At 45.4% G+C, this 22,950-nt stretch overlaps 1 protein-coding gene across 4 annotated transcripts; it reads right to left on the reverse strand.

The window, feature by feature from the left end:
* Positions 1-11,669: 11,669 nt before the first annotated feature.
* On the reverse strand, positions 11,670-22,800 carry cyldl (cylindromatosis (turban tumor syndrome), like). 4 transcript variants are annotated; one of them, XM_023844733.2, is made up of 15 exons: positions 22,528-22,800; positions 21,335-21,792; positions 20,292-20,576; positions 20,129-20,210; positions 19,425-19,603; positions 18,328-18,487; positions 17,415-17,556; positions 17,209-17,319; positions 15,470-15,570; positions 15,271-15,331; positions 14,460-14,589; positions 13,902-14,010; positions 13,701-13,819; positions 13,298-13,502; positions 11,670-12,862 (listed from the first exon to the last, which is right to left on the reverse strand). In XM_023844733.2, exons 2-15 carry the CDS (start codon positions 21,770-21,772, stop codon positions 12,678-12,680), a joined length of 2,307 nt encoding a protein of 768 aa, XP_023700501.2. In that variant the 5' UTR covers positions 21,773-21,792; positions 22,528-22,800; the 3' UTR covers positions 11,670-12,677. The 4 variants fall into 4 exon arrangements, with proteins under 4 accessions (XP_023700501.2, XP_023700497.2, XP_023700499.2 ...); XM_023844729.2 differs by having other exon boundaries at positions 19,425-19,606; positions 22,528-22,786; XM_023844731.2 differs by lacking the exon at positions 22,528-22,800 and adding an exon at positions 22,363-22,512 and having other exon boundaries at positions 19,425-19,606.
* Positions 22,801-22,950: the final 150 nt, after the last annotated feature.

Raw genomic sequence — 22,950 nt, forward strand, 5'->3', positions numbered from 1 at the left:
AACATTCAACAGCGAGCACAGAGTCATCAGAACAGAAGCATGAAGCCACACGGCGACACTGTGACCCCCGCCCCTTTTCCTCACGCACACGCTAAGGACACGCAGCCGATGCTATGTAGAGTGGTCCCACGTCTAACCCTGGAATCCATGTGTCCCAAACGCCCGTAGGCTTTTACCATAAGGGCAGCCCGCTAATTAATGTCTCTCTGTACTAGCGGCTTCGTTAAGCTTCGTTGGGGTCCTCGAGTGTGAGCCCAACGATGAAGGTGAAGGTTTAATGTACAGCGCCTGCAGAGATCCCAAAGGGGGGAAAGAGGCAGGTATTAGCTATCCACAATCCCCAGAGGAAACCTCTGCCCTGTTTCATTCACATGCCCCTTATTATTGCTAAATTTTGGATATATGGAAGAAGGAGGATGGAAAAGGATGGTGAAGGGGCGTTGTTTACAGACAAAGTGGGATTGTGAGGTATGGGGGTTAGACGATGTCTGTATCCTTTGCATCTGGGCTGGAAGCTTTACATTTTCACAGTCATTCCTGCGTGATCCTTTTAAATCATTAGGCGATTTTTTCTGATGATGATTTACTGGAGACTTTAAAGCAGGGGAGCGAATCTAAATGGGAACGCTTTCTCTCGCGGTCCTGCGCTGACCTGCACCTCCACCAAGCTGACGGTCTGAGGTCTTGTCTCTCTCCAGCCGAGTCTGTTATTGTAGCTGCGTGAGGGCAGGATCCAGCTGCTCCGTCAAGCAGAAACCCAGCTCGGTCCGGTCCAAAACACAAAAAAGAAAAATAGCTCACTCTTTAACCCAGATATTTCGGATCTTGCTGGGTTGTTTTTCATCCCCATATTTACCCATCATCTATCCATCTTATTACTGCTTATCCTGGTCCGGGACATAGGGATTCTTGTTTATGTGCTGGTAAATATTTTCTGCAATATAGGCTAGTTGTAATAGTAGTAATAGTTTTAAGCCCATTTTCAAAGGTAAAATAGGCATTTAACTAGTGACCCACAGTGGCGGGATTAACGTGATGTGCACTAGTGGTAAACTGTTTCCCCCCCCGTAATTGTTTTAAGACCATGCTACAATAGGTACAACAGCCGTTCCCCGGGTCATCCCAGCTCTGACAACTCAACGTCCCAATGGCTATGCAAAACTATTCCGGGATTGGGGTGGCACATTTTCCGACGCGGTGGGAGAGACTTGCTTGGTTTGGTGATCACATGACCAGAGGTCAAGGGTAACTTTATAGACGCACCTCACTCCTATTGTATGGCTTAAATGCTGGACTAACAATGGCCGCTGTCAGTCGCGAACACGATCCAGAATATCCCGAGTCTGCGCTGAGGGAAGCCTGATCTGTGATCAGCGTCGACCCTAAATTAGCTCAGCAACATGGACCGGTGGCCACAAGCTGTCCGACGCTTCCTGACGCCTTCGCCCATTCCGGCAACCCGGCGTGCCGATATCACCTTTCACACTGTGCACGATTTATTCAAATGAATTCTAATTTATTCTCCGCATGCTCCCTGCAATCCGTGGCGTGTGGACCTGCACGTCGACATCCTTCTGAGGACCTGTTTGAAACACCAGGTAGGACCAGGTCGAACTGAATCACGGTAAGTAATACGGTTTTGGGGCCTGGTTCTAATTTTTCCATAAGATTTTATTGAAACAAATCATTGGTCAAAAATGTGCTATTAGATTCAATCTGATCGATGCTGCTGCTCATTTACAGCCTCCGGTACTTAAAGGTTTACTTGCCATGGTCCAAGAAGATATCACATTGAGACATAAACGAATACAGAAATAAATAGACATTTTTCTTTGCAAAGACCATGACCACTGGCTGATATCAGTGTAATGACTTGCGATCACCACCTTCTATACACTTTTCATTATCCCAAAGTATTCCTAATCTACACCTCCCCAAACACTTACATAAACCTCCATAAAAACTTGCTGGTCCCCTTCATTGGTCGGGTTGTGTGTCCAAGACTACATTTGTCTCCCCAAGTGAATAAAGAGTATGAAGAGCACATGAGAGTCAGGGGAGCAGCAACAATGATGATCCTGCACTAAAATGATACCAGTGCAGCTAAATCTAATCTCAGCACTATTGCAGCACATGTTCGTTTCTTCTCACTTAACATTTCACTGTTAATTCAATTCCCCGCGTATCCACATCCTGTGTTTAAATGGGCCTCATACGTTCTCGTCTCGCGTCTAGTCGGCTCGCTTTGCATTCTGCAGCATCCCATTTGATCTCACAGCCAGGAGGTCCGCTGTGCAGACCAGTGGCCCCGGTAACCTGGACCAGAACCAGCTGTGTGGATGTGCTAAGTTAGGGGATGGGTGGGAATGAGAGCGCCATCTACTGACTGAATGAATATTAAATGTAAATAAATAGATGCTGCTACAAGCCCCGTTTGGCAGGTCTGTTGGATTTGGTTATATAAGTGGTTGCAATTGTCGCAGAGGATCTCGCAACGCAGAATTCATTGTGTGTGTGTGTGTGTGTGTGTGTGTGTGTGGGGTGGGGGTGGGGGGGGTGATGCACTTTGATATACCCACCATTAAGCTATTTAACCTGTGTTTGTGCAGCACTATGCCCAGTTATATAAGGAGATGTTAAATGTAAAGTCAGAAAATTATAGCAATTGCAATGATAATTATTGTTCCTAGGGCTGGATCCAGGCGTAGGCAAACTGGGCAGCTGCCTAGGACACTATCAGCACAAGGGGGCCCAGACAAAGTAATCAAACAAACAAACAAACAACAAACAAACAAATACGTAATTTGATTGATTGATTGATGAAACAGACAAATTCAAATTTTATGTGTGTGTGACTGTATGTGTATATATATAACATTATATATACACTTTTTCATAAATATAATTTATAAAATAAGAATAATTTCAGAAAATTTATAACAATACAAATTATGCATCAATTTGAAATGTTTCTGTGCAGGCAGTAACGTGGCCAGCTCCTGCTATAGGTAGAACATGCAGCTGCCTAAGGCCCCTGAATTATCTCTGTTGCGGAGGAAGTGAAATGATCTTGAAATGATCATCAGCTTTCTTGCTGAGGGGGCCTCCCAAGTACAGCTTTTCCTAGAGCCTCAGAAAAAGGACAGAGCCAGCCCTGCATGTACCAATAACATGTCGATAAATGTATACAAATGTATAACTACAAAATATTTCTCCAGAGGAAAAAAAAATAGAAAAATCTTAAAGGATACATGATCATTACTTGGAAACTGAAAGCGATTCCCTGCCCCATTTGAATACGGTGAGTATTACTTTTGGGAGATGCTGTAATTGGATGCAGAAGCCACAAATGGCTGGCCTTCTGTGTATTTAAGAGACCTTGGCAGCTCTCCTAATCAGTTAGGAGCTGCTGGGATATGGCTAGTTTAATGAGACAGAGGCCTGGAGTGTAAGGCTGAGTGCAGGAACATTCTGGAAGCTTGGGAACCAGCAGCCGGTTAGAAAATGCAGCATCACCAGCTGAAGTAACGTCCTCACTTCCTGTCAGCCCACACAATGTCTCCAGCGTTGTACACTCTCAAAGAGTGTAAACATATTAGTAATTTCAAGGCAGCAGTATTGATATACTGAAGGCAACACACTGATTTTGCAGGTAACAATATTGATATGGGAGGTAATAACATTGATACTGAGGGTAACATTGTTGATATTGGATGTGATAATCACAGCGCTACTGCATGACATGTAGCAGAATGAACTTTTCACTGATATGGGTGGGTCAATAAGGGAGACACCTCCATAAAAGTACCATGAAAAAAACATGTTGCTAGAATCTTCTAAGCTGAGAACTGTGGGATGCTATGTTATGCTGAAACATTATTATTATTGTTATTATTATTATTATTGTTATTATTATTATTATTATCCATTGTCATGTATTTGTTGCAGTCTGAGAAAATGATGACACGGGTTTTTGGTGGGGGTGGGGAGATCTGTAGAGCCTCCGCAAAAATTCCCACACCGGGGCCATGTGACTCGGCCCATCTGCCCAGCATCGTCTCCTGTGCCCAAACAGTGACATTTACATTTTCAGCCCACTGGAATTGTTGTGTTTTTTTTTCCCACACCACACATGCGAGAGGGCCAGCTGAATGACGGAAATGCAAATGGCCCAGTGAAAACACCCATCATGCCCCGGGGCACTGTCCGTGGCCATCTTGCCAGGCTTTCGCCGGACATACGAGTCATTAAAGGATCGAGGGACACAAGCCTAATTAGCCTCATCATTCTCTGCCCCCCTTCCCAGAATTCCCCTGCCCCATTATCACTTGATAAGGGTCAACAAGCTCTACAATGCTTTACAATGGAAATTTACGACTTGCGGGTATTTTCTTATTCATTTCTAAATTCATTTCTTTATTACCATCCCACAAGCACTGAGGCTGCAGTTTTCAACGTTCTCCTCTGGGGGGCAGTGTGTGGCTCAGCAGGTTAGGACACTGTTCTTGGGATTGGAAGGTCATTGGTTCAAATCCCCGAATGATTTTGAACATTATACCCCCTGATCAAGGCCCTTAACACCTAATTGCTCCAGGGACTACCTGGTCCTGCTTGCTCAAAAATATACATCTGGATAAACACGTGTCAAATAAATAAAATGTCCATATAGTGCTTGGTGATGATGCGTTTGTATGACATCATAATGAATTTAGTGATGACGCATTCATCATAATGGACGTGCAAAGCACTGGAGCAATTAGGAGATCAAGCAAAATCTTTATGACAACATTACAGGAAGAGTGCGGCACTAAAGAACAGCTTTAGCATCCAAAAACAGAGCTGAGCATCTACTGGGGGTGGGGTTTGAACCCACATACATTGAACCACTCGTCCTCCCCAGTGTCACAGCACTTGTATTGACCTGCAGTAATAAGGAACAGCGACAACAAGCTTGTACCAGCTTTACCTACGAGGCTGCCCAGATATCTCCATCATTTTTCCTTGTTATTCCATCATCAGCCATTAATTCTGAAATATCCGGAGTACATCCAGTCTGCCGATCTGTTTGAACGCTCTGGTTCCACTAAGATGACCAGACCCCTTTTCACGTAATCAGACACCCTTCTCTAACCCACACCCCTCTGGCACAACACCAAACGTCATTAAGTATGAGGATTCCAAGCATTAGATGAGATTTAGACCCATTGATACAGTGGCTTCTGTGTGTTTTGCCTGTTAGCCTACACAATGAAGGATTACATCACGGAAGAATGTTTCCATGTGAACATCCGCATGGTAGAGGCAACAAATTTGATAACAATCACCTTAATAAGTTAACGCAACCCAGTGAATAAGTTCATGGATAACTCATCACAGTATTAATGCGACTCATTTGTCATTATCAGCAAACAAAGAATACACAGATGACAATCAGTACCAAGATACTGCTTAAAGAATGTTAATCTTCGCCAGGTGTTTTTTTCAGCATCGTTCCAAATAGGACATTTTCCCTCCTAGACCTAAATTCCGTCGGATGCCCATCATTAGAGGTTAAAGTTCTGGGAGCATGTGGTCATCCACTTTGAATGGGCCTTTCTCGTGTCATTCATCACCACCCCCCAGCCCCATTTCCCAGTCCCTCCCCCTTCCCCAAACACCAGGTTGCAGCCGGGGTGAGACTTTCGGCTCGCACCCATAGCCGGGCTGGCTGCTTCCCACCCAGTTGAGCATTTTAATTAGCCACTCTCTGCAGTGCATTAAACGCAATTAGATCTCCTGGAGCAGAATATGTTCGCAAACAGACACTCGAATATTTGGGAAGGTTTCTCCTTCTCATCAAGCCCTTCTCTCGCTGTGCAGGCCTCTTGGCATGACTTCTGCCTGCAGGGGGCGCTCTTGCAGCTTTGTTTCTGTTTTTTGTTTGTTTCTCATTCTCTAAATATTGTCTTGTCGAATGCGATTTCAAATTATCCACTGAAGGACTGTGTTATTCCACAAAGCCACTTTTCATATCGATTTTTGGTAATTCTTGCAGTAACGGCCACAGATCCCCAGGGAGTCTCTCCTCAAGCTGTGTGTATGTTCAGTTTGCAAGTTCTGCACGTTTGTCTAGTGTCCTCCAAATATTCCAGGTTTCTCCTTTCCTGGGGTGAACTAGCATGTCTAAATTGCCCATAGTGTTAGCGTGTGCCCTTCAATGGACTGGCATCTCATCCAGAATGCACCCTGCCTCGTACCCTATGCTGCCTGGGATAGGCTCCAGGTTCACCGTCACCCTGTATGGGATGAGAAGCTAAGGTAGATGGATGGAATGGCTCTAAATAAATGCTAAGCTAAATGCTGGCTAAAATTGTCATGTGTATCCCCATGATCACATGCCTAAATCTTCACGATCCTATTGGTTCATAGTGAATAAAATGAGCTAATTAGAGAACACCAGGTCTGATGCGTGGTAAGTCGTTGTTGCCAAGATGTAAGGTCAAACTCTGACAGTGTAGGGCTGCAAAAATAAATAAATAAATAAATCATGTTGCCATGGACACAGTAAAGTAACAGCTACCCCTCATGAGCCCCAGAAAGTTGCAGAACATTTCATATGTTTCTTCTTTTTCTTTTTTTTTTTTTTTGTTATTTTCCCTGAGGGGAAGTAAGACGCAAAGTGAACAAGGAGCAAAACAAAGCGAGAGCAAGTCAGCGAGCAGACAAGGACACGGCGGCTTGCTGAGCATTAATACCAGTTATTCTGACATTTCTAAGGAGATGGAGCAGTGATCCGGTTGGGGGGAGCAACCTACGTCCTACAGCTGTTTTTGTGCAGTTAATGAGCTGAACTAATTGCATTATGGGGGACTGATAGATATAGATCTGAGGACCATTGTTGGTTGCGGCATAATGAGGCATCATTATGCGATTTAACCTTTATATTGTCAGTGTCCAATGAAAAGCGCTTATGTCCACTTTTTGACGGTTGTGACTTTTTACTGTAGATGGAATACGCCCGTTCTCCTCTGTCTACTGTTAGAGTCTGATATCTAATTGACCAAAAAAAAGATGTTCTAACCTGTATTTCTGTTTGCTATCTACCATTCTGTACTCATGACTATCATTTGTATCGATTACTTTATATAGCTAATTTTAGCAACCTAATGTTGATAGCTAAAAAGTTAGCTAAGTAAAATTATTGCTAATTATGAAAATAAAGCAAGTTTAGTTTATATCTTGTTGAGACTGATATATTTGCCTCGCTGACAACAATCCATATAAGTCATTTGAAACATTAAACCGTTCACAGACGGCTTATTTTCTGAACCGACCGACAGAAAATGCATTTTTTTTCTCACATTATAAGAAATCAATAAGTTTGGAATAGATGGTTGCCACCTGATTCAATCTATATTTACTGTATATCACCTCCTTCCTGATTCAATTGCCCCAAAAATTCTTAACAAATATGGAGCCACAGCAGCATCATAGAGTACATTAATATCAGTGTAATGTATTGTGCTTTGAGTGTTTTGAATTTTGAGCAGTGAAATGATCTGGCATCAGGCAGCTGCAGTAGCATCTGCAGTGAGATATACAGTGCTGAGATTAACATTAAAATGCTGAGATATTCACTTGAGCGTCTTCAGAACGCCTTGTTCCCCCGCGCTGAGAGTCGCTCCAGGCAGGACGGACAACAGAACCATGTGAGATGGCGAAGGGAGAGAGGAACGGGGACTTTGTCGGGGTTCAGGTGTCAGATAGGCTTAAGCGAACCAGGAGGGAAGGAATGAAAAACAAACGGCAGCTGGCGCCTCGTCAGAACGAGCCGGAGACGACAAAGGCTAGGAGGGGAAGGCCCGGCAATCGTGGTCTGGGCTGTTTACTGGTTGTGAGAGAAGTAGTGGTGTAGAGCAGAGTGACAGAGCCATTAAGCAACTGCTCAAACAAAGACGATAAACAGCAGCGACACAGAGAGGTGCTGAACATGAATGGGTGTGTGAGAATACTCACCTGCATAAACGGTCCAAATGTAACACTGTGTACTCATCCATTCAGTCATCTTCTATATTTGCTCGTCCTATTCAGGCTGGCGGGGGGTCCCGAGCCCCTTCCCGAAACAAGGAGCACAAGGTAGGGAAGCCATCGCAGACAGATTATTATAATAATTACACAGATTTACAGTGTTTTCCGTAAAAGACTCACATGCCGTGTAACGCAACTTATATCTATGTTTGGACATTTAGAGAAGCAGTTCCCATATCAGTCTCAGTCATTTGCATTTATGCTTACGTTCAAAGACCACTATTTTATTGCTTATGCTCAAAACCTCACTTTCCATCCATCCTAAAAATAGGCTAACAAAGCTGTTGATATGCATGCAGTATTGCTCAGTATGGGGGGGGGGGGGTCTTGTTCCAAGCACGGACTATGTTTTGTTACGAAAATCTAATTAACGGTTCCTAATGGAGACTGTTGTCCTAATCTCTGTAAGTGTTGGGGGGGTTAGGGTGGGGGTGGCACACACGCGCACACAGACACACATTAATTCTGTCACACCCTCCATCTGCTTCACTTATTACTCTGTTTAATTTGTAACTTGTTAACCCAAAAACATTAGGGGTGCTGTACTGGGGCAGGACAGAGGCGCACAGAAGCTTCTAGCAAACAAAGGACTTACTGCAAATAAAGTAATCTCAACTCGCGTGCCTTAGAATCCAACCAGCTGAGCACATTAATGAGAACGGGAGCATACAAAACACTACCTGGAGTTCAGTACCTGCTGCCCTTAGTCTGGGTCTGCTGATCAGTCTCCATGGAGATGCAAAAAAAAAAAAAAAAAAGCCAAACAAACAGTGCTCTCGGGGTATTAATCTGCACAAAATGCATGAATGTGTGCAGCATTAATTAGACAGTAAAAGAATGAGAGCAGGAATAAAAATATAAAGACATATAGAGGATAATGGAACCAGAAGTAGGCCTTAGATGAGATGCCAGTCTAGCAGGGTGCGTATATACGGCTGATTTAGAGATGCCAGTTAGCTGTACTGTGTGGCTTCCTGCTGTAGAAAGAAAACAGGAAAACCCACAAGGTATGAGGTGAACATGCAAACTCCACAGGTGGCAGAGTGTGGGGAAATTGTGCAGCCATAGTGACTATTATTATAACTCATAAATAGGACGTGATTTGTGGGCCTTCAAGGACTAGAATGGCTGCAGCCAGTCCAAAGTGAGGCATGTTGAGTCTGGACACTCTCTCAGTGTCTGTGTGAGTGATGTGATGCGCTTCCTCTCGTGTGTCTGTATTACACGCAGTTTCACAGCACAGCACTGTCCACTGGACACAAGAGACGTGGGCGGGGCCACAAATTGCCCCCAGAAGCCTTGGGACGCCCCCAGTAGCAGTGTTCCTTATTTGGTTTTCCGTTTTGCACGATCAACTGACTGTCTTTCCCTGTCACTCAGTGAAGTCGCCTGTGACCCTGAGGGGGCGCTCAAACCGCCACTCTGTCTCCACGGCGACCGTCAGCCCACTCTCAATCCATCACCTGGCATCCACTGCGGGCACAGAGAGGCTGCCACAGCCCGCGAGATCTGTAAACAAGCGGCGGGGGCTAAATACCGGCCCAGTATCTATACTCAAGGCCTAAAAGTTTCTGGTTCACGTTCCAGCACTCTGACCATCCTACAGACGGATGGACACAGAGATCAAACAGACCGCCCTCCCCCCCGTTAAAGCTGCACTCTGAAGCAGCTGAAAGCGGGCAGCCATTTTGTTTCTCACACATAAATAAAACAGCCGTCAGCTAAGCAGGTTAGGATGCTGTGCTAATGATTGGCAGGTTAAGTCAAATCCCACGGTCAGTAGGATGATGTCATCATTGGGCCCCTGAACGAGGCCTGTAACCCTCAGTTGGTCCTGGGACAGTCTGATCCTGCTTCCTCAAATGAATGTCACTTTGGATAAAAGTTTCTGCTAAATATATGTCGTTCGGGAGTGATGTCCCAGAAGCCCCCCCCCACCCACCCACCCAGATCTCATTCAGTCGTTGATGTGACTGTGAAAATCTTAAGAAGGGAACTCCAGCAGTAAAATACAAGGTGATTCCTGACACCTTAAAATAACCCCCCCTCCCCCCCCCGGTGTTTAGCGGGCCCCGATGTGTGAAGCATCCCAAAAGCTTCCTGTTTTCTGCTGCCTGGCTCCTTCCCAGAGTGTGATGCATGTTCCCTGGCTTCACGTTCAGCCTGGGAATAAATCACACATCTGTTGACATTAGATATGTGGCCCGGAGCCTCTGACAGGGATGTCGTCAAGAGAGGTTAGCGCGTCGATCGATGGCGGAAAAAAGGACACGGGACACAAAAGCCAAGAGGAACTCCTGCATGTTCCCAGAGATTACACGCCCCAGACCTTCATCTCAAGGTCGTGACCTTCTCAGGTGGAGCAATCTCTGGATGTCCGATGGGGATAAAAGAATCTTCTTTTCCCTGGTTCTGTCCCCCTCCCCCAGAGAGTAATCCAGCACTCTCTGCTGCCCCCCCCCCCCCCCCCCCGGCACAGAAGGAGAGATGGCCAGCACTCCACCATTAGATAAGACACCGACACCCTCCAGCCCATAACCTTCCCTGGTTTTCTAACATCCAAAAAGATCACAGTTTCTTCTATATTCAAAAGCGAGCTGCAGTCCAGTCCCAGCTGATATTTCGTCTTTCTTGGGCAGCATACGTTTCTATACACTTTGGGGAGTCTCAGAGCCTTGAAATGACTTTGTCACGGACCAGTGAGTTCTCTGAAAACACTGATGTTGTAGATCTGCAATGTGGTCTTGGGGACAGCCTTGCAATGTATTAAGGAAGCCCGCAGTCCCACAGACGCGCCCTGCCCCCCCCCCCCCCCCCGCCCGCAAAATGGTGCACAGCTCCGCCAAGCCGCTAGGGTCACGTTAGTAACATAGCCAGCTGTGTAAACAGAGTCATGTGATTATCTCTACGTGAACGCGTAAATAAGAAGCCATGTCCGCTATCTGACTGCTTCTGCAATGCCCAGGTCATCCTCTTCCCGAAGTCCAGTCCTTCACCTGACCAGCTTTGCCATCTTGCGTCCCCATCATAAATAATCTCTACGCCAGTCATGCCCTCCCGTTCATTACACCGATGCTTTCTTCAATGGCCATAACTCGGCAGTGCATTCTGAGTATTCATACTTATGCATTTGTCTACAGGAATCCTCATACTCAGATTAATAGGCTCTCCTAGACCTTCATCGTTATTTACCCTGCAGCTTTTTGCCCCCCTCCCCCCAGCAGGCTTGTATTGCCACAACTTTCAAGATGCCCTAGATGGGTTTATTTTTCCACTCTGCCTGCCAGCTGACACCGCAGGGGACTTGGAGGGGGCAAGATCTATGTTAGACATCAGTGAGGGTGGGGGTACCAGAAAGAGGGGGGGGGGCTTAGGAGATTAACTAAAACCATGTGGACCCAACTGATCTCTCGCTCTCTCTCTCGGTCACCCACTTATGCAGTTGTCATGCAGTCAAATCCAAACAAATACTGAACACAAACACACAAAACGCGTGCTGTGCCTCAAAGTGACCAGCAGGTGGGCCGATGGAGTCATAGCAGCAAACAATCGATTGAATACTTCATGTCAATCCGCATTGTATTTCAGACAGCACAGAAGAATTCCTTCATAGGCCTCTGGCCTGCATTTATTAGCAGATACAGTATACAAAGCAAACTTAAACTGGGAGGGACGGGAACCACAACCCTGCCCCCCCGGAGCCACCGGTGACTTTATGTAGACCAGCTTCAAGCGGCTTCTCAGCAGAATTATTTATTCAAACAAGTCACTGGCTTTGAACAAAGCAGGTAAAGGGAAACACCTAGCAGAACCTCAACACAACCAGGTTTTTACAGAGGTCATACATTTACAAAACATTTTGGGCATCATCTTGTGAAAAACCCAAACAAGGAACAGTGTCAGTTATAATTCACCTTCACAAAAATTTGGGATGAAACCCAAATCTAGATCTTGTGTGCAACTAATATATATATATATATATACTGCACAATTTTGGCACAACTAGACTTTGCGTCTCAAAGCAGTTTAAGAACACAGAGAGCGCCACCATGTGGCAGCCGAAGTCACTGACAGGAGATGTGATCTCATGTGCAAACCAAGGCAAATCTTATTTGGTCCAGCAGGTACTTCCTGTTCCTAATGATTAATAGCAGGTACTTCCCATTTATAATGATTAATAGCAGGTATGTTCTGTTCCCTGTGATTAACAGAAGGCACTTCTTGGGAACAGGATTCGACAGGCACTTAAAAACATTTGCTAGGACCGGTATTATTCCCATACAGCAGTTCTGTAGTACAGTGTTCTTCATTCTGTCTCAGTGTAAATTACAGCAGTGCAAATAATCTTAAATCGCAGCTGGCTCCAAGTTTCCAGATCAAGCTGGCCTCCTGAAGCTGTGGTCACCATAATGTAACAACACCAGTTGGGGTCTCTGAACAGAACATATCGCATGAAGGACAGCCAGGAGAGCCGGGTGACCCGTTAGCAAGACACAGGCAGGTGCCAGTAAGACAGGAAGTGACTGGTATCATGGAGATACCAAGCGGAGACCGTGACCAATCACAAACGATCTGGTGACCAGGGCAAAATGGGATTGGGTGATGTTCCCTCAGTGGTACAGCGCCATGCTCGGACTCTGGTACAGGTACATGTAGGCGTCGCAGAAGAGGCGCTTGGCCACACCCTCCATCTCGCGTGGATTCTGACTGGCCAGCTGGCTCAGCGGCATGGTCAGGTAGCGTGCCACCTCGGGGCACGGCTGCACCCGGGGAACATTGAATCCATCCTGGTCGCCTGGGATTTGGAGACGAGAACACGGCTTAGTCAAGGGGGTGGGCTGAAGGGGATGCAAAAATATGCTGATTACCAGAAACAACAACAACAACAATATGATCAACGTGTGGTTATTTCTTCAGGATGGATTTGAGCAAGCATCAGATGAGGGACTGATAGAGACACAGATGGTCAGAGAGTCAAAGATGGTCAGGGAGAGGCACAGATAGTCACAGTCACAGACTGTCAGAAAGAGTCACAGACGGTCAAATTCACAGATTATCAGAGAGAGCCATAGACTGCCAGAGTCAAAGATGGTCAGTGAGAGGCACATATGGTCAGAAAGAGAGTCACAGATGGTCAGAAAGAGAGTCAAGGATGGTCAAAGATTCACAATGAGCAGGCAGAGTCCGACAGGCAGGTAGAGGCACAGACGGGCAGATAGATGCCACTCACCCTTCCGGTCGGCCATGCTGTCGAAGAAGATCCAATCTTTGGGCTCGGGGCCATGTCGGACAAAGGAGACATAGTGACTGGTTTCGATGCACAGCACTGCAAACAACTGTAGCTTCTCCCTGGGGATGATGATTGACTGCTGGAATCCCTCTGGGGGGGTGAGTGTACACAGGGTATGGGATCTTCGTTTGGGGTGATGGTGTACCTGGAGGGGTGGGAACCCCAGTTGAACACCAATCACAGGACGAAAGGTATCTGTTGCTGAATGCCATCAGCCAATCACATCACAGCTCTTGCATCCATCACAACATAGTGGATGGGGCAGGAAGTAGTTAAGAGGCAGTGCCTGTTTGAGGCAAGGGGCCTTCATTAACAGATTATGAGGGTTTGTTGGCTGACCTACCTGCTTTGAGCAAGTGCTGCAGAACTGTTTGAAGCCCGTGCTCCCAAAGACAGGGTCTCTAAAGCAGTCAGCACACTCCACTGCGGCCAGCTCTCCGCACAGCACGCACTCCTGAGGATCTGCAACAAGTAGTATCACTGTACCTGGGAATGGCATGCATTACCCCAAGCATCCACCAGAGGGCGGTGGCACCACACTCACTCTCCAGCAAGAGGTCACTGATGTCCAGCTCAAGGGAGGGGATGATTTTGTCAAACATCTTGAACTTCTTTCCGAACCGGGGCATCTGCAGGATGAGGCAGGAAGGCACCTGGACAGACATTTGTGGGGAAGAGGATGTGGCGTGTTCAGGTTTGGTCACGTGGTACATGACATGTAGGACAGGTAAAGTACTGATGGCTATACTGAACCTACTCCGTGGCTATACTGAACCTACTCCATTCCTTGTGTCCATCTGAACAATACTGAGCACACACATGCACACCACAAACACACACTGCATGTGTCTGTATTTGCAGGGACTTCCATCCATCCATCCATTCATCCATCCATTCTCCAACCTCTCATCCTGGCCAGTGTTGTGGGGGGAGAGGAACAAGGCTGAGGGACTCCCTGCACAGAAGGGAGGAATTCCCACTGACAGATGCTAATGCAATCAGTGGTCCGTAACTCCACGTCTCCACCAGATATAATAAATTACATTTATAAAGCCCAGGAAGTCACTAAAATGTGTCCCCCTTCACAGACTCACACACTTACCTCAGCTAGCTTGAGGGAGTTGTTGTAAAAAGAATGTTCCAGAAGCTGCTGGACTGTGGGCAGCACCAGACTCTCCTGATCCAGGAATATCTGATAGCAGAAACTCTCCTGCACCTTCTTCCCCGTCGACCTGTTGACTCACAGAACAATACCTCACAGTAATTACATAAAGTGTCCAGTGAGTCGTGCTTTTGTCCTTCTACTGTTTGACAGACAGTCCATCACGGATCTGTACAGTTTGGTGAAGTATTATTCGGTGAGAATTAAACTCATGAAGATACTGTACAAGTAACTGGGAGGACTCTAAAATATCAGTATAAAAATTAAAGATTTGAGTTATCAATAAGTAATAAGATAATTCTATTAAAATTTACAATAACCTAACAAAAATAACAAATAAATAACAATTAATTACTGAGCCATATATATGACAGTTACTCCTCATGCCCAGTGCCACTCATGCAGCCACACACCTTAGTTGTGTATCCTTCTGTCCTGCTGTTTATCTCACCATCTCTGGTGTTGTGTTGAATATTGAACTTAAAATCACAGTGTAATCATTACTAATGTGTGTGTATAAAAGAACTGATGTTCCAGTTCCGTGTTTTTCAAGAGTAACATTCAAATGTCTGGAAATTGCCTCAATCCCAACATTGCCAGATATGTCAGCTTCTACACCATTTATATTTTATATTTCGTTTTACAGACAGGAAAATGTCAAGCTGCCTAAATGAAGGACCCGAAGCCCCACAGGTCACCCTATGCAAACATGAAAGTGCGCTAGCTACTGTTAGCCGTGTCGGGGTCTCACAGCTTGAGGAGCGGCTCCAGGTGCAGGATATGGCCAATCAGGTTAAGGAACTCCTCCGGATCTGTGGGAGAATGAACGTCATGGTTACCGGCAGATGGCCTCCGCTTCCTGTGATTGAAGGACTTTCAGGAAGTCCTCCTAGACCAATCCACGCTTGGACCAGGTCCAGTTTGTCCCAGCACTCCGTCCGCTATGCTACCTTTCTCGTCCGTGGTGAAGGTGGGGCCTGTGGTCATGTATCTGCTAGCCTGCAGCTTCTTGCGGAGTTTCATGACGCTCCTCTCTGTCACGAAGCCCTTACTGCAAGCGCACACAGACAGTTCGTGAGCTCAATTCTGAAAGAGGGCTCACCAGAATGACTCAGCAGCGGAAAAATATCCCACAATGCCATTACACTTTGTGGAGCACATTTTTGCACATTACGAATAACTTCTAGGGCTGTAATGGTACACAACACCTCAGTACAAACCTCGGTTTTATTTCATTTCAGTATTTAGAATGTCTTTTGACATTATTTAGCCTATTATCAAAACTTTTATAAAAACAACAAAATTAAGAACAGTTGTAAACCAAAGGCAATGTGTCTGTGAATGAGTCTGGATAACAAAACCTAACAGATGCTTATTTGCACATTGTAAAAATATGTACAATAAATTTTAAAATCAAAAATATAAATGAATAACAAGTATAATTAACTAAAATTACTGAGTACCGTCTCTTATCTGCAGTGATAAATACTCCTATAGCAATAAACACCCTTAGCCATAATTTTATTTCAGACAGGTCTGAATTTCTTAGTAAAAGGACCTTAAATACTACAGGGAAGTTAACCTGCAAAGGCTGTATCTGCCTTGCTTTGGTCTCTCTCTCTCACACACACGCGCACACACACACGCATGCACACGCACACACACACAGGTTTGTAATTATATCTTTGTGGGGAATTTCCATTCATTTCTGTGGAGAAAACTACCAGCATATCGACCTTAACCCCTACCCAGCCCTAACCTTAGCCATAAGTAACCAAACAAAATACAAGACTTGTGACATTTTTAGTTTTTTGAGTGCATTCACAGATCTTTGTGGGGACCTGAAAAATGGTCCCCACAACGTCAAAATAACAAGTTTTTATTACATTGTGGATTGTGGGAACTTTTGGTCCTCACAATATAATATAAACATACTCCACACACACACACACACACACACAGGATGATGTTGTCTCAAATGAGTCAGCAAGTTGGATGTGTTTCCAGCAACATATTCAAATTTGCTATAACAGAACTGATAGACAGTCTTGGTCTTAGTAACCACTCTCTCCAGTGCTGGTGTAATTTATTGGGAAACCAAAATGTTCCCAGACTGCCGATTTTGACTGACTGGCATAGTCATATCTAACTCATAGCCACAATTAGCATAATGTGTTTCTTGGGAAACATCTACTTGTGAATTTAGGTTCCACCCATATCAGTAAATGATTTCATTCATTTCATTATGCGCACCAAACTGAAATGATGTACGGAACGGTATACAATGTTTACTATTACAGCCCTTATAAACAGTAAAAGTACTTTTATATGTTTTGCTTATCTTCTTCTTGCATGTTCTTAAAGGGCCTTTGATTGGCGGACATCATTTCCATGATGTCCTTCTGGACCGTTTTAGACGTATAACATTGTTTCGGTTAAACGGTGCCAACTGGGTGGTTTTAAGAGGACAGAGCAAAGAGTCAGAGAGGCAGGGGTGCCGCTATGGATTTCGGGCCCCATGAAGGCATTTCTTATATGGCCCCCAACTCAGAATAATCAAATGATGTTTGTCAGGGGCCCTTGGAATTTTCCTTTATGGCACCCCTGCATAGAAGAGGCATAGGGCGAGTAACTCCCTAGTGGGGGTGTCATGATCTCTTAACCAATGACCAAGTGGGGGAGGGGTTACCTGCGTAACGGGTTGACAATATCTTCTCGAAGGATGGTCTGGACGGACTGATCTACTGAGCCAGCCGACTTGAAGAGTAAGGAGTCCAGCACAGAGGAGCAGGAAAAGAGGCTGGGGACGAGAAAGAGGGACAAGGTGACGGTCGGACCCCCCCTCCCGCATGACCCGCTGTTGCGGCGCGTGCAGGAGCCTCGTGCCTCTCTGACCTGAAGAGGGCTGCATCCATGTAGCACGAGTTGCAGTGTCCTTGGATCCCCTTCATGTTACCTATCAGCAGCTGCTGCACCTGGTCTGTCCTGAGGGGGGCGACGTTGCCAAACACAGGCCCATCATCTGCTCCATTTATGTCTGAAGAAGAAGAAGAAGTGTTTAATGTGGAAACATCTGTGGAATAAACGGGCTGCAGCAACAGCCAAAACCAAACTCAAACTAGGACCCCAATGTAATCTGGAATTGTTCAAATTCACACCCAAAATAATACAGAGGAGCAAAACAAATCCAGCCAGTTAATTTTGCCTGTGAAAAAGAATTTTAAAGATCATCAATCATTGTGCCGGGAGATATAACTGCGTGTCATACATCTTTAATTTGGGCGTATGCTGAAAATCTCCCAGAGCCAAATATGTCGCTCTGGATTTGGATGTAGAAGATGTGCCAATTTAGCCTAGAATAGTCATTAAGGATGAAGAACAGAACCAGGGACATAATGTCTGACCCCTGGCACCCTGGTGACTTCCTCTCCAAGTGTCTACTTTCTTAACGAAAGCTTGAGGACCTGGAGCACATGGACCAAACTCCACCCAAGTGGATTCAATCTCAGATGCATTAGCTTCCACATCACTGCATAACATTAGCCCATTGGTGTATAAGATGAATTCGAGTTTGGTCTAAATGAGTGTTTCTCATTTCAGTCCTCAGGGGACTGAGACAGTCCACATTTTTGCTGCCTCCCAGCTCTCAGCCAATCAAGAGCACCGAATACCTAGTACAGGTGTGTTGGAAGCTGGGAGGAAGCAAAAATGTGGACTGTATTGGGTCCCTGAGGACTGGGTTGGGAAACAGTGGGTCTAAAAGTAGTAATTTGTGGTAAGTTCAAGTGTCTTTTTTCTGTCAAGTGACCTGAAAACTTGCTGGATGGTGCCCCCTCATCCACCTTCGGTGGGAGGAAGCGGGTGTCGGGCTGGCAGGAGGACAGCCGGATGAACAGGCCTCTTTTGGCGGGGCAGCGGAAAAACCGCTGCCCCTTGAAGGTGCCGTCACTGACGCCAAGGTCCTCTTCCTGTGCAGGGAGACACGGACGCAGAAGTGAGGCAAGCAGCCTGTGAGCTGCAATATTATGGGCAGAATTTTCAAGGTTATCTTTCTGGGGCTCTATTGTGACAATCTAATGCAAGGGTGTCGAACTCCAGTCCTGGGGGGCCGGAGCCCTGTGTAGCTTAGTTCTTTCCTTGTTCCAGCACAAATGATTCAGCTCAAGAGCTGTGTGGGAATTGGCACAAGGAAGTGCAAGGAGTTGAATCAGGTGTGTTTTGGGCATAACATGCAATAAACCAATAGGAATGGCGTATCACCTCACCTTTAAAATGCAGCGGCACATGAGCTACCGGCAGAGGTGGCCAATTCAGGTCCAGAAAGTAAAAATCCAGACCAAGCTTTTGCTTCAACCAACCAGTTGAGTGCTCTGTGATTGTGACTCTTTGTAAACCAATGGTTGGTTGGAGCAAAACCTTGGTCTGGATTTTTTACTTTCTGGACCTGAAATGTCCACCTCTGGCTACGGTGGACTGCTATTGTGAATGTTTAAGTAAGATCAAATAAAATAAAATAGCAAAAAAGCATTAGCGCACTTTCAGCACGTACCTTTTTCTGTAACAAGCGTTGTGCACGTTTCTGTGTTGTGCTGCTAAAACACCGTTTAACAATGTGCCACTGACTTTTGCCATGGTTTTTGTTGGTCAAAAGCCCAAAGTCATTTCACTGCCTTAAAATTACAACGTGCCAAAAATGTGCCCGGCCACACCTCATTTAAAAAACACCACTCACTTCTGACGACAAATGCACCAGTATGAAACTAGCAAAAACACTTTACATTGCGCTTTCCGCTTGTGGAAAAGACCTTAGACTTTCTTAAAAAAGAAAAGAAAACTGAAAAATATGAAGAAATGTTATCATTATTTCTGATCTGATCAACAGGGGGCGAGAATGAGCACACTCACCATCTCCAATCCGGCCATGATCCCTTCCTTATCTGGCAGCTTGCCGATCCACCGCACCGTTCCGTACACCTTCCTCCCATTCATCTCCACCTGCACCATTGAGTTCAGGCTGATATCATCAGCCTCTCCATCCGCACTCGATGCCAATGGCTGATCCGGGGTCAGTTTCACTTTCAGGTCTGCTGTTTAGAGCAAACACATGTAAACACATTTGAACACCAGCATCTCTTTATACCTCAAAGTGAGTTAAAAACCTTACAAATGTACCTGGCGTTAAGACAATATTGAAAACTGACCCAAATTCAAAGACGGAACTGCTGATATGTAATTCACACCTTCTGATACTGACTTAATACAGATTTTGGGGTAAAAAAAAAAATCTTTATTTTTGGATGTGCAAGATTTCTGTTTAGAAAAGTAATTCACATTTCTGGCTTCATACTTACGTAGACTTTACAGAAAACCAGAATGCAACACAAGTTCTGTACAGCCCTGTCAATGAAGTGAATGTTACTTTTCATAAATGGTAAAATGGGGCAAAATAGGATTGGAAGAGATGTGGTCAGGGGCATAACTAGAAATTCTGGGCCAACTGACTGCCCCCCCCCCCTATATTTTAAATATTCACAGGGCCACTGTGAAGTGCGGGGCCCCCGGAATCTGCCAGGATACCCATGCCCCGTGCACGGCATGCTGGGGCACACCTGGAGAGAGCAGCTCTTCCCGGATGACGCAGGCGATGGGCAGATTGACAATGTGTCCATCCTCCTCCTTCTCGCTTCCATCCTGCGGGACAGACGTGCAGATCACATGTAACATTCACAAGTATAAACTGGTGACCGCACCTATCGACCAATCAGAACTCACCGTGTGGATGAGCACGTGTTTCGCATCCTGCTGTATCTCCAGCTCTATGACAGTACCGTGGCGTCTGTTGTCGTCGTCCGTGAAGAATGTCACCCTGTCCCCAATTTTGAGAGGCTCCATCTGGCTTCTTGAATCGTGCGTCTTGGATGGAGGGGAATCCGGTTTCTTCTGGACCGCGACTCGGATTCGGGTGAAAGGGGCGAAGACACCGCAGTTGGCAGCACAGGTGAAGTACCTTCTGCTGCAGAATGTGCCGTCGTTCATGCCTTTTCCTCTGTATTTCCCCTGAGAAGAGAAGAGGACAAGCCTGCTGAGAAAGGGCTAATCAATGCAAGCACACAACCCAGACACGCCTCTTTGTTTACATTCGGGAGAGTTAACAGCCAATCACAGGTGACCTACAGGCCCTGGTCCACCTGACCGGGAGTGCCCAGGCCTGAAACCTGTAGGTGACAGATAGCAGTGTAAGCTATGAGGCTGCCATGCACTCGCCTTTCTGGCCTTGGAAAAACTGAGATGTTTGTGTAGTTCAGGATCAGATGGGACGCACAATGAGAGCAAAAGCTAATAAATTTGGATACAAAGTGCTATATTCGGGCAGTGTGTGGCTCCACAAGCAAGGGCACCGTGATCAGAAGGTTGAGAATTCAAATCCTGCGGCTGGCAGACTGATTTCATCATTGGACCCGTGAGCAGGGATGGGAACAAGTCACTCCTTGGTAAGTTCGAGTCAAGACTCAAGTCAAAACATTGCAAATCTGAGTCAAGTCTCAAGCCATGTTTCATGTCTTTCCATTGTTTTCGGTGTTGAGTCACAAGTCATAAAATTTCTAACTGAAGTCTGAGGCGAGTTGTGAGTCATGTCACTCAAGTCCCTACCCAAGTCAGTTTTTTTTAACCTTTAGTGATTAAAACATGTATCATTTAATGGTAACCATGCTGTTTTTCAACATCCACTGCAGATTGAGATATGTTTTTGTTGTTTTTTTTCTCATTTATTCTACATGAATAAATATTTCACGTGATCACCAGCAGGACCTCACCTCCAGTTCAATCCCAAACACGGTTCCCGATATGGGGGCTGTGTGCACCCTCGTATCCGTGATCGTCCCGATGTAGCGGATTACCCCGTCACACCATGCTCCAGTCACCTCCACGCTCACCGTGGTGCCTTCGGTGAGGCTGAGGGCAAATTCCAGATGCTCTTTTTCCTGAAAGGTCATCAGCCGTTCTTCTTCATTGTTCAGGGCCAGCAGCAGCTCTGCCTCCTTCACTGTTAATAGCTGCAGAGCTTCAAATTCTACATCTAGGTCGATCCCTAAAGATGTGCAGCTCACTGACAGTTTCTTTGTGTATTCCGGGGAATCCAAAATGGAATCATACTTTCTTTCCAAAATGTAGCATATATGGCCACAGAAGATGGAGTTTGGGGTCTTCAAGATTATGAAGTATACATACTTCTTGCTGTTCTCCGTTGCCATTGTATGGGCGCAGTAACCAGCTACAAACAGCAGAAAAAGAACAATAATCTATATGATAATAATCCTAGTGGCAAAAACAGCAGCAACAACAATAAATGTAACACATCCATTTGTAACTACTATCCATCCATCCACTTATCCTGAACAGGGTCTCAGGGAGCCTGGAATCTCTTCCAAGCAGCACAGGACACAACGGAAAAGAATACCCCAGATAAGATGTCCAATTGTTATGTGTTTCGACTGAAGGAACCAGATGCGCTCGCGAAAACACACTCCCCCTGTGGTCCATGTGGTATTTTATTGAATAACAGTAGAGCTGCTGTCGCATGCCACTTACAATAATTAAAAGTGGCAGAAACACAGCTGCACGAAACATCGCGAGACATTCAGCTGTCAGCACATTTTGAGGAACTAGCCCGATTTCCTTAGTTCACCACAAAAACTACATAAGAGAACATCTAGAGAAAATACGGCAGTTACTCTATGGATTGTGCTTTAAAATAAATAATTATGCCTATTTTTTTATGGATGACAATTAGTATTGGACAATCAGCAAAATGAAAATGAAACCATTGCTGTGGGATACATACATGGTCTATTATCGGCTTGACACCAACTTTGCTGGGTAACAAAAATAATATTATAAAAAAACGATAGCTGGTGGTCAACAATTCAGCAGTAATCAGTTGTGGTGGACAGCCACTCCAAGCCCACTTATCCCCATTAGCTAGATGAATTATGTATCGCCGCCTTACACTTTGTGCTGCTTCTTTCGATCGGAGACACAGCTCTTCCTGTAACTGTGCTTCCTAGTTGAATTCAGCTGATCAGAACGGATGAGATTTGCTTAACACTGTCGCCGCCAGTGTCCCCGTCACGTAAACGTGTCCCCTCCAGCTTCCAAGCCAACAAGAACGATAATCCCTGCGTCGCTTTCGTTTTCACCAAAATATCGTCCTGCAGTCAGCCCGCTTGTCAACTAATGTCACTGACGTCACATACATGTATGCAGCCAGAATATAAATTCCAGAAATGACATGTCTACAAACATAATCGTGCTTTTACAAAACAATGAGAAAAGTAATGCACTTTACATTGTCGTATATGAAAACGATTCTTAGTGAGAGTTTGGCAATGTAAAACGAACTGACAAAACATTAAGAACAAAAATCTTTCTG

This window comes from Paramormyrops kingsleyae, chromosome 4 (genome assembly GCF_048594095.1).
Source record: "Paramormyrops kingsleyae isolate MSU_618 chromosome 4, PKINGS_0.4, whole genome shotgun sequence".
Lineage (NCBI taxonomy): Eukaryota > Metazoa > Chordata > Actinopteri > Osteoglossiformes > Mormyridae > Paramormyrops > Paramormyrops kingsleyae.